This window comes from Perognathus longimembris, chromosome 2 (assembly GCF_023159225.1).
Source record: "Perognathus longimembris pacificus isolate PPM17 chromosome 2, ASM2315922v1, whole genome shotgun sequence".
In the NCBI taxonomy this organism is placed as follows: domain Eukaryota; kingdom Metazoa; phylum Chordata; class Mammalia; order Rodentia; family Heteromyidae; genus Perognathus; species Perognathus longimembris.
This window is the reverse complement of record NC_063162.1, coordinates 46,293,030-46,310,226: the sequence shown is the minus strand read 5'-3', so window position 1 is coordinate 46,310,226 and position 17,197 is coordinate 46,293,030. Positions and strand designations below refer to the sequence as shown.

General features: G+C 42.5%; 1 protein-coding gene across 1 annotated transcript in view; it reads left to right on the top strand.

Moving 5' to 3' along the window:
- LOC125344130 (sphingosine-1-phosphate lyase 1-like) overlaps positions 1–17,045 on the top strand; it is a 25,443-nt gene extending 8,398 nt beyond the window's left edge. The window contains exons 4-13 of the mRNA XM_048336742.1: positions 1,218–1,294; positions 2,842–2,970; positions 8,847–8,935; positions 10,533–10,638; positions 11,669–11,767; positions 12,734–12,883; positions 14,124–14,362; positions 15,010–15,156; positions 16,262–16,382; positions 16,911–17,045. Coding sequence (XP_048192699.1) covers positions 1,218–1,294; positions 2,842–2,970; positions 8,847–8,935; positions 10,533–10,638; positions 11,669–11,767; positions 12,734–12,883; positions 14,124–14,362; positions 15,010–15,156; positions 16,262–16,382; positions 16,911–17,024 — 1,271 coding nt within the window. The 3' untranslated portion in view covers positions 17,025–17,045. The remainder of the gene's footprint in view (positions 1–1,217; positions 1,295–2,841; positions 2,971–8,846; positions 8,936–10,532; positions 10,639–11,668; positions 11,768–12,733; positions 12,884–14,123; positions 14,363–15,009; positions 15,157–16,261; positions 16,383–16,910) is intronic.
- Positions 17,046–17,197: the final 152 nt, after the last annotated feature.

The window sequence follows — 17,197 nt, the reverse complement described above, 5'->3', positions numbered from 1 at the left end:
AAGAGTAATTTATCTCTGGTGCTTACTGTGTTCAGGAAGTCCTGTCTATCTCTCTTTGACTTACCTTTCATAGATAGAACAAGCAGATCTCAGAGACAGTGGAACTTGGTTCCATTTCCTTTTTCCAGCATGAATAAAACAGATATATTTGTGTTTTAAAAGAGTACATATGTAATACAAATGTGGTATAGATTTAATGACAACATTGTAAAATTTTTATGAAGGCACAAAAGAAAATAAAAAGTCACTAATTCTATCACCAACAGAGGAAGACAGATGGCATATATCTAGATAGATTTAGATAGACAAATCTTTACAGCTCAATAGGCAAATATACCTATAGCGAGATATCTATCTATCAACCTACCTATCACCTACCATCTATCTCAGGTTAGTAGGGTGTTGTGTGGTGTATGAAAATAGGTACATGAACAAATACAGGAAGAAGTATACTAGATAGCTTGTACTGGTGAAAAGCATAACCCATGGAATCAGCCTGGCTTCACAGCCTAGTTTTACCACTTGAATTATGATTTTAGGAAGAATATTTAACTTCTGTAACTTAGACTTTCTCAGAAGAATGATGATAGAGGTGAAATGAGACCATATGTGGAAATGTGCAGTACCTGGCATATAGTAGGCATTCAAAGAATGTTAAGTATTATTGCTGCTTTTTTTGTTGTTAAATTTTTATTGTCAAACTGAGGTACAGAGAGGTTACACTTTTATACGTTAGGCATTGGATACATTTCTTGTACTGTTTGTTACCTCCTCCCTCATTCCCCCCTCCCCCTTCCCCCTTTATTGCTGCTTTTATGAACACAATCACACGTGTGCTTACTATGGTTTAAAATTATATTAAATAGTTTTTTCATTCTTTGTAGTATTGGAGTTTGAACTCAGTGTTTTGCTTGCTAGGCAGGTACTCTACTGCTTGAGACACGTAGATTTTATTAAATGAGCTTTTATCCTTATTACACTATAATGCTGTTAAACTTTACATGTTGTTGTGAGCACTTGTTCATGATCTTGTCTTTATTTTGCTTCAATAGAACATTATTAAAACATTTTTCTTTCTTGATTTAATATAAGAATGGCATTGGCTTTCTACTCAACTTCTGTGTCCAGAGGGGTTTCTTCTTTTATCTTCCTTATTAAAACCTAACTCTCCTGGAGTTACCTGCTTGCTGACCACGTGACCTTGATTTTCTCTGCAGATGTCACCTGGCAAGAAGGAAGAACCTCAGGAGTAGTATATAGTGGGGAGCAGACACTCATAGAGCTGCTTGTGCAGGTGAGTACCATGCTGGCAGATGCTCAGTCTCTATGCTAGGTTACTTCTTATTGTTGGTGTGAAACAGGTTTAGAATATTTCTCGTAGCCTAGATGTAGCAAATATGAACAATACTGTCAAAGATACCTTCTATCAGCATAAAAGTAAAATTATGCTTCTTGGACTTATAAGGCCCCATGAGGAAGGAAGATTTCTATAAAGGGGAGTCCTGACAGTTGAGATTTTTGATGGTAAGACAAATTTTGTTTCATAAAGAGATTCAGGGAAGAGCCTCAAATCACACGCTCAAGCAATGGCTTCTCTTAGATGTTTGATTTCTCTTGTTCTTGGATGAACTGAGAGTGGCCTTTAGCTTCTTTTATTCTAGTCAAATTTTAAAACATCTTATTCTTCATATAAAATTGGGGTTTTATTGATGATTCTTAAAGCAGGCACAGCACCGGCTCTGTCAGATCATGGGCTGCTGCTTTGGGTCCCTTGGCCTTGCAGTACCTGGCCACCTTGCCTCTGCCATTGCCAAGCCACCCAGGCTGTGGCTGTGTTCTGCCAGGCAGTGCAGAGTGCCAGCTCCTGGGTGCCACAGCCCAAAGGCACCCTGTGCCCCAATGGGCACATCAGGCTCACTGCCTTCATCACGTGTGCTAGCTCAAGCTAGCAGGGCCTGCTGGGGTGTGCAAGGAAGGTGGGTGAGCTCTGGGTCCTGCTCATAGCAGGCTTCCTTCCCTTTCCCTGTGCTCTCGGCCTCCCTGTGATTCCAAGCCCAGCAATTGGACTGGAAGGTTTATCAGGTTTTGCAAGGTGCTCTCTGTTTAGTGGGTGACACTCGGCCAGAACCAAGATGCAAATAATAAAAAATGGTAGCCCACCCAGGTCTCTTAATTGCTTTTCCTGGACTCCAAGTATGAGCTATCGCTTGTACTCCCCTAGCCAGATTTTCCCCACTCAGAATTTAGACTCACAGCCATGTCTCTCGCAACTACGATTATACCCTATCTTGTTGGTCTTTCCTGCCTTCCTTTCTTACTCCTGATGTAGATTAATTTGAACTCATTTCTCAAGGTTCTAAACAGACACTTCTAAAGCATACTTCGTGTTATCTCTAAAGCATACTTTGGATCCCTTAGCACTGTGCACATGGGTCTATATTGCTGTCAGTAATACCTCCCTTCACTGAGTTGTGTTTTATGCAGTGCATTTAATTTTTATTGTCAGAATCTTGTAAGGTAGCAACCCTTTGCATATTAGGAAGGTGAGCTTCGGATAGGCTAGTTAGGTATAATAGGCAAAGCTGTGATTTCACACTGGTCAGTTGGTGTTACATTCTGCTGTAAACCTTAACTACATTTATATTTCTCTTACCACACTGTAAAATTATTTCTTTGATGTTGTCTCCCCCACTGTATTTTAATATTTAAATTGAGAGATGTTCTCTTCTTTTTTTTCTAGTTTCTAACACTGGGCTTCATACCTAGACACTTTCAGTGCATGAGTCTTTGTTCTGTCCAAGGTAATAATCTTATCTCACATATTCTTGCATTTTTTTACAGGCTTATGGAAATTTTGCATGGAGTAACCCATTACATCCAGATGTTTTCCCAGGACTGCGTAAACTAGAAGCAGAAGTTGTGAGGATGAGTTGTTCACTATTCAATGGGGGCCCAGATTGCTGTGGTTGTGTAAGTATGTGCCATCAAATGCTAGTACTTTTTTAAGCCCTAAAATAGAAGACTATTAAAACTATTTCATTACAAGTGATTCATAGTTAATGTCGAAAAATTTGACATTTTTCTCCTTTCACTTTATTTTAAAAATACTTAAGATTTCCTAAGTCTGATAATGAGTACATTTCTTTTGAGACAGTATCACCCCTTCCCTCCCTCTCATTTTTTTCCTCCCATTCTCACCCACAAGTTGTATAGTTCATTTTCAACATATCATCTAGTGAGTACCACTACTCCATTTATTTACCCTTAGTCCCTCCATTTCTGTGTCCCTTCTTACCCTCCCAAAGACAGATATAAACAAGACCAAAAGAAAGAAAAACAACAAAGAAAAAAACCTCTTGTTTCCAGTTCTTGGAGTTCATTTCTTTCTTTTTTGCTGGGCCTGGGTTTTGTCCCTGAGCCTCTCTGTACTCAAGGCAAGTGCTCTACCACTTGAACTACAGCGCCACTTCTGGCTTTTTCTGAGTAGTTCATTGGATATAAGTCTCACAGAATTCTCTGCCTGGGCTGGCTTTGAACTGTGATTCTCAGATCTCAGTTTCCTGAGTAACTAAGATTACAGGTGTGAACCACTGGTGTTTGGCTTCTGGAGTTCATTTCAATAAATATTTTATATGATCATATGCATGTAACTATTGAATATCTTACCTGTGTGTAAATGCCTAGAGACCTGTATAGTTTATATGTCTGGGTATATTTTAGATCTTGCTTCTGCATATGAGAGAAAACATTTGCTCTCTAAGCTTGGCTTACCTCACTTAACATGATTTGTTCTAGATCCATCCACTTGCCTGAAAATGACATTCTTTTTAATGGCTGTGTAAAGTTCCATTCTGTGTAGGTACCATATGTTTTGGATCTGCTCATCCATTGTAGATCATCAGGGATATTTCCAAAACCTGACTGTGAATAGTGAAGCAATGAGCATGGATATTCAAGTGTCTTTATGGTATCTTGGCATGTGATGTTCTGGATCAATTCCCAGTAATGGTATGGCTGGGTCTTAGGGAAGGTCTATGTTTAGTTTTTTTGAGGAACCTACAGACTGCTGTCCAGAATGGTTTTTATTAGTTTACATTCCCATTGACAGTGCAGTAGGGTTCCTTTTCCCGCACATCCCCACCAACATTTTTTGTTGTTCAAATTCATAATGTTGGGTAATCCCACTGGGGTAAGATGGAATCTTAAGAGAGTTATTTTGACTTGTATTTCCTTTATGGCCAGGTATGTTGAACATTTCCTAATACATTTCTTTGCCAGTCTTAACTCTTTTTCTGAGAAGTCTCTCCTTAGCTCCTTTGTCCATTAGATTGGTTCATTATTTTTGGAAGGGGTTATTTTCTTGAACTCTTCAAATATTTTGTATTTTGGTGTCTGTTGTTTGGTGCATATATATATATATATATATATATAGGATATATATATATATATATATATATATATATATATATATATATCCTTGTGATTTCCTTTCCTGGATCATTCAATCTGTTAAAATATAATGACTTTATTTGTCTGTTTGTACTGATTTTAAGAAGTCTTATTTTATTAGATAACAGTATGGCTACTCCTGCCTTCTTTTTTTTTTTTTTTTTTTTGGCCAGTCCTGGGCCTTGGACTCAGGGCCTGAGCACTGTCCCTGGCTTCTTCCCGCTCAAGGCTAGCACTCTGCCACTTGAGCCACAGCGCTGCTTCTGGCCGTTTTCTGTATATGTGGTGCTGGGGAATCGAACCTAGGGCCTCGTGTATCCGAGGCAGGCACTCTTGCCACTAGGCCATATCCCCAGCCCTACTCCTGCCTTCTTGCAGGATGCATTTCCATGAAAGATCTTTTTCTGTCCCTTCACTCAAAATTTGTGTTTATCTTTGACTTGGAGACAACATCTTGTTTTTTGATCCAATATGCTACTCTGTCTTTTGGTTGAGGAGTTGGGTCTCCACTGATGTTTAATATGGAGAAATGGCATGTTTCCTTCCATTTTTCTGTTTTCCTGTAGTTTGCTTTTTTCCATCTCCTTGTGTTTATTGAACTAGTCTTCTAGGGACTTATTCAATGTTAAGTGTCCTTGACTTTGTTTTCTTCAGATTGTCTCTAGACCTAGAATCAGACATTTCTCTAAGGATCTCCGGTTCAGTTAAAACTATAAAATATTTCCATGGTTTCAATGTCATTTTTAGAGAACCCCTCCACCCAATAATCAAAGCTTAACAACAACTCAGAGAAATGAAAGTACAGAAGAGAATCTAGGATCCAGGAGGTACATACAATCATAATCTTAGGATAGATTAGGAAGAGCCAACACACATTATTTGTATGTGAGAACAGCAAGAGAAAATGGATAACATCAAAGCTATGAGTGGTAGAAGCACAGATATTCTTCAGCAACAGATGCTGGGGAAGGCGTAGCTTAGGTGAAAGATACTTCATTGCTTTGGTTTATATTTCATTGATTTAAATATATTGCACATACTTTATATTTAGAGTCTGATAATTCCAATATCCATGAGCCTTTCCTGTCTGAATCTGTTACTTTTCACTCAGGGTGGATTCCCTTAGGTTTGTGCAATTGATTGATTGATTACAATATGAGCCACTCCTTTCTTGAGAACTCAACTAATAGGTGTGCTTGGAGCCTGGACTAAAGTTAAGTTTTTCCAGAGCACATTTTAAATTACTTATTCTAATTCCTGGGAAGTTGCTGGAAATTGCTACCACACTGGAACCAGGTGAAGCCTAGTTCTCCACTTGCCATAATGTACCATAGAGACACCGTGAATTCAGACATCATGCTAAAGTTAGTTATATGCTATCATTTTGCAATTTTTTATTTTTATTAATAAAATTTTGTTGACAAGGTGTTGTGCAAAAGGGGTACAGTTACCTAATAGGGCAGTGAGTACATTTCTTGTGATATCTTACACCCTTGTTTTTCTTTCCCTTCCCTAGATCAGGTAGACATATATACAATACCCAGTGTATCAAAAACATATACAGTAGCCACATGGCGCACTGCCCCGGATTGTTGGAGGGTGCTTGTGCCCTCTCGCGAATCTACTGTGGAGGTGGTATGCATGGTCCACAGCAGGTTCCAGTGTCTGGGCGTGAGTTGGTGCCAGTAGGCTCTCTGCACCTCCACTGTGAGGGGGGGCATGTACTCGGGCCCCAGTGTTGCCGCTGGGCTGGTATTGCACACCAGCAAGCCTGTTACTGTTGTTCAAAAAGTCTGCGCAGACCAGGGCATCTCAGGTGGCGTTCAAATGCCTACCAGTCCCCGGGTCCCTTCGGGGGTGGGGTGGGGGCTGGTGCGGACAGATTCAGGCTCCCTGGCTGAGGCTTTGGGGGATGGTGGCCTAAGGTGTCTCCCGGTCACCTTGTTGTGCGCTGCTCTACCCACTGCTAGCTCCTGTGTCCTCCCAGGAGCTGTAGGATCCTAGAGCCCCCAGATATGGGGCTCTTTTCTTCCCTTGGGGTTGGGAGGGGAAGGGAGGAAGCTCTAGCTTCTTTGTCCCCTTGTGATGAGCTCTACATGAGTTTTTGGTTCTCTGTTAGAGCTGATTTCCCGTGGTGGGGAGGCAATGGGGAACTTACTGGTCCTGGATTGTGTGTGTGTCCCGTGCTGCTGTGGCCTTTTCTGGGCTGGGGTGTGACGATCCATCATTTGGCGGTGGTGGTCCCAGCTCTCCCTGTCTGGCTCTCCTGGTCTGTGCCGCCTGGTTCCCCTGCTATTGTTGTCTGGTCCCGGCCGTTGGGTCCTGCACCTCCGGTCCCATGCCTTCTGTCTCAGTCCGGTCTGCGCACAGTCTGGTGCCCGTGGAGCTCCTACTGTCTGGACTCTGCACTCGCTGTGGGACTTTTCGGCTGTTGCTTCTCTGGTTGTTGACCGTCTGCGGTCCTATTTCCCAGCGCCGGGCCTGCTTTCCCAGCCTAGCCCTATTTGGGCCAGGGTCGGGGGTGGGGGTGGGAGCGGTGGGGTACCCTGGAGATTTTCTGCCTCCGTGCAGGTTATAGGCTTTTCTTTCTTTGTTCTTTTTCATTTCCTGTGTTTCTCTGTTTGTTCTGGTTGTTGGGTTTGCTGGTCTCTTGATGGGGCGTTGGGTGTTGGAGTTCCCAGCTCACTATTTGGTTGGAGCAAGTTGGGGTGCCTCCCTATAGTGATGGCACCATTTTCCCTCCTCCATTTTGCAAATTTTTGAGAATTTTTTTTCATCTGAGTGTCAGGTTGAGAAAAGACACCTTATTTCGCATTTGTACAGTTTGTTTCTTGCACATGGAGGGTATGGTGATTTTCATTAGACTCTGACTTTGAGCAGGCCTCACTGTGTCTTCTGTCTTGGTTTTGGTGTCTTCAGGCTTGGTGCCCCCTTAGGGAAATGTCTAGCTTAGGTGGACACTTTATCTTGTAGGATTCTGGACTTAGCTCTTTTTTAGTATTCGGTATATTTCTTTCTTTCTTTTTTTTTTTTTTTTTTGCCAGTCCTGGGCCTTGGACTCAGAGCCTGAGCACTGTCCCTGGCTTCCTTTTGCTCAAGGCTAGCATACTCTGCCACTTGAGCCACAGCGCCACTTCTGGCCGTTTTCCATATATGTGGTACTGGGGAATTGAACCCAGGGCTTCATGTATACGAGGCAAGCTCTCTTACCACTAGGCCATATTCCCAGCCCCTCGGTATATTTTTTTTGTTTTAGCTCAGTGATGGGTATAACAATTCAATGTTTTGACAAGCTTTGTAAGTTATTTCACTTGGGAGGGTTGCTGCAGTATTAGTCTATATTGCTAAATCCCTCTTTATGCTCTTGGAATTGTTTTTGAAATTCTGCTTTTATATCCTTGGCCAATTCTGTCATCATCTCCTGAAGTGTTTTCTTATTCTCCATCTCTTCTTTGCTCTCTCTGGAGCTTTTTCCTAGGTTGCCATTGACTTTTGGAGTTAGTTTACTGACTTGACCTTTCATGAATCTTGTAATTTTTCTTTGTGATTTACACATCTGGGAAACAGGGGTTGTGAGAGTTGTGTCCCCTGTTCTTCCTGTTAGTGGCCGGTAGATGGCAGTCTTTGCTTGGCCCTGGGCTGGTTCACACAGGGCCACCCATCAAATGTGACCCCAGGCCAGCAGGTGCCTGCCCAGGTACTTGCTTCTTCTCTGGCTGAATGGGTGCTCTGACAGCAGGTCTGATCTGCTATGAGAACTGAATTGATTATATTCAGGCTTCAGGGTTAGGCATTCACTTCAGAAGGGCTGGGCATGTCTGCACTGGGTTTTTTGTGCCTTGGCCCTAGGTTGTTTTTCTCCCCACCTATGGTGGGTACTCCAGGCATTCTACCCCTTGGACCAATCATGGTGTGTGTGTGTGTGTGTGTGTGTGTGTGTGTGTGTGTGTGTGTATACACACCTCAACTGCTGCCAAAGCATTCACACACTCCTCCCTAAAGGTCACTTAGCCTGTACTTAGCATGCACAGGCCTTGAGTTTGATCCTGAACACTAGGAGGGGAATTGTAATTGTGATATTTCTGAATGACATAAAATTCCCTATCCTGTCTGAAAAGAAATGATTTAATGCAGAAATATAAGTGGTTGTGAACAAGTTGTATGCAGTCAAATGTAGGTGTTTGTAGACAGTGCTGAGCCACCCACTCATTCTTATTTAGTAGTTTTCATTCTTCTGAACCTAACTTGGGCTTAACAACAAACTCAAGTTTCCCTCTGAAAGAGAAAGCAGCATCAGCTCTGCTGCAGGCACTCAAGCCCCTAATCGGTTTCCTCATCAAATATTGCCAAGGTCAAGGTGGCAGAAGTATTCAAATTGGCACCTCCTCTTATTGTAGGTCACCTCTGGGGGAACGGAAAGCATCCTGATAGCCTGCAAAGCTTATCGGGACCTGGCCTTAGCGAATGGGATCAAGACTCCAGAAATGTATGTGCAGGGGGTGTTTCCCTTTCTGACATTGTTCGTTTGGAGTACAGCTGTATGAAATAGCCAATGAGTCTGTTACTGTGCTGCTTCTGTTCCTCCAGCCCCTCCAGTCCTCTTTCCTCTGCCTTGTCCCTATGCCCTGTCATTTCACATCTAGCAGAATTCTAAATGAATCCTCCAGTTACTATTATAGACTATGCTTAATCTTTTACACATGGTGTATATGCCACAAGTGACAATGAGATTCCTCTTACAGAGGTGATAGACTTAGGAGCCACAATGTTGAATCCTGTGCTTTTAAGTTGTCTGGAGCCCAAGGAAATCTGTTCACCTACTTTTAGTTCACTGAAAATTTCTTAAACGTTGTAGGTTGCCTCAGGTGTTCCCTAGGGGACACTGTGAAAACTGTTTCTGGGAGAAAATATTTCAAAGTGTTTTTTTTTTTTTTTTGAGATTTCTTTATGTTGCCACTTGTGGACATAATTTGGGTATTTGGTTGCATGAAGTTTTTCACTACATTGTCTCCTGTACAGTGTACTCATACTACACAATTTGGGTTAATTTTTTTTTCCTGCAGGCATCAATAACTAAGATAGCTTGTGATCTTAGTGTGTGGCTCATATTTACCCTAAGAGAAACATACCAGGCTGCCATTTGCATCCTACACCTACATAAGTTTTTGTTGTTAGGTATTCATCATGGAGTGATTTTTCCCTTTAAGAGAAAAGAGTAATTGTAGGAGCAGAGTAACTAAGGGAGGTCAGAAAGCAAATATGCACCTGTGAGTGTTTCTCTTTCAGCACTGTTTACAATACTACTTTGAACCTGTAGGAAAGTGGGGATTTCAGTTTCTTTCCTTTTTGAGGGGTGGTGGTGGCAGTTGTGGGGCTTGAACTCAGGGCCTGATCATTCTCCCTGAGTTTTTCCATTCAAGGCTAGTGTTCTACCACTTTGAACCACAGCTCCACTTCTGGTTTTCTGGTGGTTAATTGGAGATAAGAGTCTCACAGACTTTTCTGCCTAGGTTGGCTTTGAACCACTTTCCTCAGATCTCAGCCTACTGAGTTGCTAGGATTATAGGTGTGAGCTACCCACACCTGGTTGGGGATTTCAATTTCTCATAGGGTTGCAGTCTTTGACTTGAAAGGATCCACTGGCCTGATTGTGCTTGACTTCTTCTCTTACACCCCTGCCATGTAGTTTCACAGTGATGCTAGAGCATGGGTCAGGACACTTGCTTCTTACGGAAGTACAACCCTTCTCCAATCTGGTCTGAACCTGCTGGTCCCTGACTTTCTCCTGCCAGCTCTAATTTATACCTTGGATCCCCTCCATCTGGAATTGCTTTTTAAATTCTTTCTCTTATTGCCAAAACAATTTCTTAAATATCTGGAGAAGGTTTCTATGGAACTCAGATTACTTCTGTTTGTTTATACTTACAAAACAACATATATGCAAACATAATATACAAAATATATAAAAATATATATTTTGAGGGAAAGTAATCAGAACTTTCCTCCTAGTGATTTAGAATAGCTGATGTGTCCTCACTTGAATCCTGTTTCTGTCTGGGTTTCATTATTGTCCTCACATCTAGTGTGGCTCCCCAAAGTGCCCATCCCGCATTTGACAAAGCAGCCAGTTACTTTGGGATGAAGATTGTGCGGGTTCCACTGAACAAGATGATGGAGGTTGATGTGCAGGTGAGTCTTCAGCCACATTGACTGCCTCTCTGGTTACACGGACAAGCACCCACCCTACCTCCACCTCCATGCCTCTGGAAGTATCCAGCGGGAGCAGTAAAAGCTGTCAGTGCTGATGGAGTGCACTTCTTTAGACTTTGTAAAATGTGCATGGATATACTTGCTACACAACTCATTATCATCTTAGTAGTAATTGTTCTTTTTTTGTTTTCTGCAACCTGAGACAGTACCCTGTGATATAGGCGCTGAGGAAATGAGAATAGAGAAAGAGTTAAGCAAGTGGGGGAGCCAGAGAATTCAAGGCTTGCTGGCTCTTGAATACCAGATTCCCATAAGCAAGTTTAGTTTAGTAGAGAAGTTTATCTACCATAGGTACTTGTAGAAAACAAGACATCATTCTATTTTGTTATTACAATCATTGACATGAAACAGTTGTGTACATATTGAATAACTGGACCCCTTTTTGTTTTGGGGGCAATGACTGCAATTTAGACATAACTTAGACATCTGTCCTACTTTGTCTGTTTTGAACTTCCCAGGGTCGAGTTCTCAGCCTTGTGAGTACTGATAAGGCAGCCCTCCAACCTCTTAACCCTCTCCTGGTCTTATAACTCAGCTTCAGATTTACCTACAGTTTTTGTGCCTCATATTTTGGAAAGGTGTTTTTTAGAGTACCATTAGAACTACATTAGTGCAGTGCACAGATGAGGGTGAGTCTCTGCTGGGTCAGAGTTTGGTTGTTAGTATCTTGTGGGGCAAGGACTCACATTTGGATGTATGGATGTATCTCAGTAGTGGTTGCATTGTTCTCATTTTGTGCTCCCAGCCAATTTTTCTCTTGTGCACCTAAACCCCCCCACCCTGCCTCACAGCAGGAGGTAACTTCTCCTAGGTGTCAGTGATGGACAAGCCACTACCAGCCACTACAGGACCAGTCTCTGTATCAGGGGCTGATATTGCTCTTGTGACAGAAAAGAGAAGAACATCTGTGACGTGGACTCTCATTTTCCCTTTGTCTTTCAATCCATAGGCCATGAGAAGAGCCATCTCCAGGAATACTGCTATGCTTGTCTGCTCCACCCCACAGTATCCTCATGGTGTGATGGATCCTGTCTGCGAAGTGGCCAAGGTGATGAGAGAACTAGGCTACAACTGCATTCAGATTGAATTTTTTTTGCTTGTTTTAATTAAACTTTTTTCTTTATTGTCAAAGTGTGATACAGAGGGGTTACAGATTCATATGTAAGGCAGTGAGTACATTTCTTGTTCAACTTGTAACCTCCTCCCTCATTTTCCCCCACCTCCCCTTTCCCCTTCCCCCCAAGTTGTGCAGTTGATTTACACCAAATGGTTTTGTAGACATTGCTTTTGGAATGGTTTGTCTTTTTGTCCTTTGTCTCTCAATTTTGGTATTCCCTTTTCCTTCCCCAGTTCTAATACCTATATGGCACAGCAGTTGCCACATAGAAGTGGTTTTGTTTGCTTGAAGATTCAGGGTGTGTGTGTGTGTGTGTGTGTGTGCGTGCTTTGGCAGTTTGAACTCCCTAAGGTGTCACACTTTCTATACTTTACCACTTGATGCAGCCCTTAGAGGCAGTTTTGATTTTAGACTTGACCACAACACTGGTGAATAGTTAGAGTAGGCCCTGCAGCTAGCTCTGCTTGGAGCTTCTGAAGTCACTGGCATCTGCTTGTGGCAGGCCTGCCTGTGAAATGATTTTCTTGAAATAGTGTTGACTTTTTTTATTTTGATCAGGAAGAATCGGCATTTAGCATTATTCCCACCAGCAGGTGGCATTCCACAGGCTTCTCATCTTGGGTAACAAAGCAGGAGTCTTTCTCCTGGCTCTGCCTCTTTCCTGCTTGGTGGTGCTGGCAGCTTGAGATGGCATATATTTCACTGTAAAGTAGATGTCACATTTCAGTTTGGTTGTTTTGAAGGCTACATACTACTCAAGGATAAACTTGGTTAGCAATGTCAGAAATGTTTTAACACATGGGGACATGATTCACAATAGCCTTGTGTTTAGCAGTATCCTGCAAAAGTTTAAGTATTATTCTATATTCTCTTAAATTCTTTGTTCTGTGGAACTAGCTGGCTGTCAAATACAAAATACCCCTTCACGTGGATGCTTGTCTCGGAGGCTTCCTCATTGTATTTATGGAGAAAGCTGGATACCCACTGGAGAAGCCATTTGACTTCCGGGTGAAAGGTGTGACCAGCATTTCTGCTGATACCCATAAGGTGAGCTAAGGAAGAGATTACATTAAATGTTCAAATTAAATTTCTAAATTAAATGTTTATTTTGATTGTTAGCCATAAAATAAATTGACCAAAGTATAAAATTAAGACAGGATTTTTCTTCTTAGTAGGCCAGGCATTCAGATGATGGGAATATAGGAGACAGATGATATACAACAATAGTGAAAAGAGCCTCTTACCTTTCTTTGCCTCATACTGACTGAGAGCCAACCTGACTATGTAAAGGAGGGCCTTTTTTTTTTTTTTTTTTACAAAGGTCCCTACAATCATACTGGAGTCTGTGAGAAAGAGGGTGGCTGTTGGTGCTGCACCTCCTGTGCTACTGGGGCTCTGAACCTGAGTATCCATGATGACAAAACATTTCTTTGGGAAAAGGACCTCTATGCACTTAGCATGGTTGGATTGCAAAGTTGGAAAGGTCTGTTTTCACACCCTTGGTGTTGTGAGGTGAAGTCAGGATAATTTTGCAACTCCTTTTTAAATACCCCAGAGGTGGAATAATTGGCATCAGGCTCAGACTGTGTACTTTGTTCTGAACTAGAAAATAGTAAAGATTGTTTATCAGACTCCTCAGTTATCTCCAGTAAACTTGTAATCAGAATCTGTCCTACCCAGACAGCTCTTGTACACTTTACCTTAACCATCTAGCTCTACATGGGTCTGTGAGTGAAGTAGCTCCATGTAGTTAAGCTCAGCAAGGGTTACCTAAGAGACCACATTTGCTATGAGGAAACCAACTATACAGTGTGACTTCTGGGTGGACCATATTCTGAGGACCATTATGTTCTTTAAAAGAAGTGTAATATTAAGCAAAATAACATGGTGTGTGGGACAGATTTGATTTTAGTTTGTCCAAGTGACTTGGTTCCTGCTCTTCCTGGCTTCCAGTAGAAAGCTGTCCTTATTTCTACCCTGACCCATCACCCCAAAGAAAGATGTTCAATAAGGAGAGCCACAGGCTGGGAAAGAGCAGGTGGAATCCTATTCACTGAACAGACTGCTTTTCCCTGACATCAGATTCCCAGCTCCTGACACAGAGGATCTACAGTCTCTTCCCCAGTTCCCTTCTCCCCATTGACAATCTAGGTTGAAGTCTTCACTGAGTGTGAATCTGACAAGTGTGCATATGCATGTGCATGTGTGTGCACATGCACATGTGAAGGGAGGATGGCAGGACCTTCCAGCCAGAGTCATACTCTCACCCATCTGCTTCTCCCCTCAGTATGGCTATGCCCTCAAAGGCTCATCAGTTCTGTTATACAGTGACAAGAAGTATAGGAACTACCAGTTCTTCATCGACATGGATTGGCAGGGTGGCATCTATGCTTCCCCAACCATTGCAGGCTCACGACCTGGTGGCATTGTTGCAGCCTGTTGGGCCGCCTTGATGTACTTCGGTGAGAACGGCTATGTTGAAGCTACCAAACAGATCATCAAAACCACTCGCTTCCTCAAGTCAGAGTATGTGTGGAAGATGGGCTTGTCTCTGGCTTTTTTTGCTGGTCTGCTCAAGGTGTCTGCTTGACTGTGCAGTAGCCCTAGCCTATTTGTCACCTTCTGAGGGACCAGGGCTGAGGGCAGTAGGGCAGGAGTTGGTGCTGGAGGCGTGTGAGCCAGTGGTTCTGATTCATTAATTCTTGATGAGTTTGGGCTATGGGGTGTTTGTAAGGTTCTGCATGTGACTGTGTTCTCTGTAAGGACTGCAGCTCCCAGCATATCTGTCTTAGTGTAGAGGATGAGAGGGCTAAGCTCCAGAAGGACACGCTGTGTTATAACGAATACTGGGTAGTTAAAAGAAGGTCAATCCAGGTACTACTGGCTCTCTCTAGTTATCTTGCTAGTTAATCCTAGTTATTCAGGAGGCCAAGATCTGTGGATCATGGTTCAAAGCCAACACTGGCAGGAAAAGTCTGTGAGACTTTCATGTCCAGTAAACTACTCATAAAAGCTAGTAGTGTTGCTGAGGCTCAAGTGGTAGAGTGGTAGCCTTGAACACAATAAGGCTCAGGGACAGCACCCAGACCCAGAGTTTAAGCCTGGGATGGGCAAAAAATAATCAGAGTAATTAATATGGCTGAATTGTCTCTTTATTTGATTATTGTTTTCAGGCTGGAAAACATCAAAGGCATCTTTGTTTGGGGGAATCCCCAGCTCTCAGTCATTGCTCTGGGCTCCCATGAATTTGATATCTATCAACTCTTTAACATGATGAATGCTAAGGGATGGAAACTGAACGCGATGCAGTTCCCCCCCAGGTATGTGTAAGGCAGCCTTTTTCTCTCTTCCTTTGCTTCCTGACATTTGGGGGTTTGTGGAGTGAGGAGATCGAACACAGTTTGCTGCTTGGCTCCAGCAATTTAGTAGCAGTTGTATGATACATAGGATTGCCATCTTTCCACCTGTTGTTATTAGACATAAGGAATAAGACCTTAGCTTTAGACTAGTAGACCTGGGTGTAAGCATCTTGAGAAAAATGGTTGATCATGTGGGCTTCCCCACCCAACCTCATACTCTGATCATTCTTGTAGAATAGTTCATGTAAGAGCAATGTTTTGCTCAAACCTTCACCAAGGTGTTTGATCACTCAGACATGCCTCTATATTCTTCAGTATATGTTTCTAGCCTAACCTTCCATGATGCCATGAAATCCTCCTCTCAGACTTAATGGATCTGTCCCATGTCCTTTATGTACAGCTTTCTCTTCCCAGATTGCTGCCATTGCCAGCCCTGTTTGGACTGTCTTTTCCTCTTCACAATTTTGTATAACATGTTCTCCCCCCAGGAGACATAAGGTTTCTTCATAGCACTAAAGTCTCAATTCTTTGAAACTCCATGCGTATGGTCCTTTTCCCATGAAAGCATGTTTTTGAACATAAAAGTATGTCGCAAAGTAGAGTGCTCATGACTCACACCTCAATTCTAGATATTCAGGAGGCTGAGATCTGAGGATCATGCTTTGAAGCCAGCCAAGGAAGATAAGTCCATGAGACTTTTATCTTAAATTCATTACCAAAAGGGCTAGAAGTTGAGCTCTAGCTCAAATGGTTGAGTGCTACCCTTGAGCAAAAAAGTCTCAAGGATAGCACTGGGCCCTGAGTTCAAGTCCTAGTACTAGCATAAAACAAGTCTCAGAGGTCATGGCTGAAGGAATCATGGTTGACAGTTGGGGCAGGCAGAACAAAGGATCTTTTTTGATCATGCTTAGAAGCACTCAGACCACACAGACTTGACAACCCAGGTATTTGAGAACACTGATGCCCAGGACTGGGAACAAGAGAAATAATGTGAAGGGAGAGTCCGCACACTGCTCTATCCAGGTCTGCTTTATTTTAGAATGTGTCTCTGTTTTTTCTCCTGCAGCATTAATTTCTGTATCACATTAGTGCATACCCAGAAAGGAGTGGCAATTCAGTTCCTAAAAGATGTCCGGGAATCTGTCAGTCAAATCATGAAGAATCCCAAAGCCAAGACCACGGGAATGGTAAGAACACCTGGAGAAATTTCCCAAAGAAATTAGGGGCTGGTGTAAGAATGAGATGTAGCTCTCCCTGGGTTGCCAGGCATTTCAGATGTACCTTGTGAATTAGAGACTGCTGTACAAAAACAGAAGGTGGTTTTCTCCATTTACAAAGAAAATGTTGGCACAGGAAAATTATGTATATATATATAGTGTATATATATACATGTGTATATATGTATATACATATATATGTGTATATACATATATATATATATATATATATAGAGAGAGAGAGAGAGAGAGAGAGAGAGAGAGTAAATCCCATAGAATAGCCTTTATGCAGGAAGACAAGCTGGAAAGTAAAATAAGTCTTGCCAGCTGTTTTTCTGATGAAATGATGTCTGGGCAGGAAATGGACAGGTCAGGGGTTGTGGGTTGTGGTTTACAGGTGTGAGGCTGAAACTGGTGGGAGTAGGTGCCCTATCCACAGCTTTGCCCTTGCTCCTGTGCCCGTACTCTCCAATGACTCATCTTTGTTTGGATTCACAGGGTGCCATCTATGGCATGTTCCAGGCATCTGGTGACAGGACTTTTGTTGCAGAAATTTGCTCTTTCTACTTGGACAGCCTGTACAGTACAGACACTGTAACCCAGGGCAACTAGAAGAATGGCTTTCTAAAACCCCGAGGAGCTTGAACCATTTCTGGTCCCAAGGGGCTTCTGGCCTTCAGAAGGTTCTCAAGATATGCAACAAGCCACACACTACTGGAACATCTGGTCGTGCTCCATAGGGCAAGGGATAGATCTTATAGCAGTTTCCACTTCAGAATTTGGGT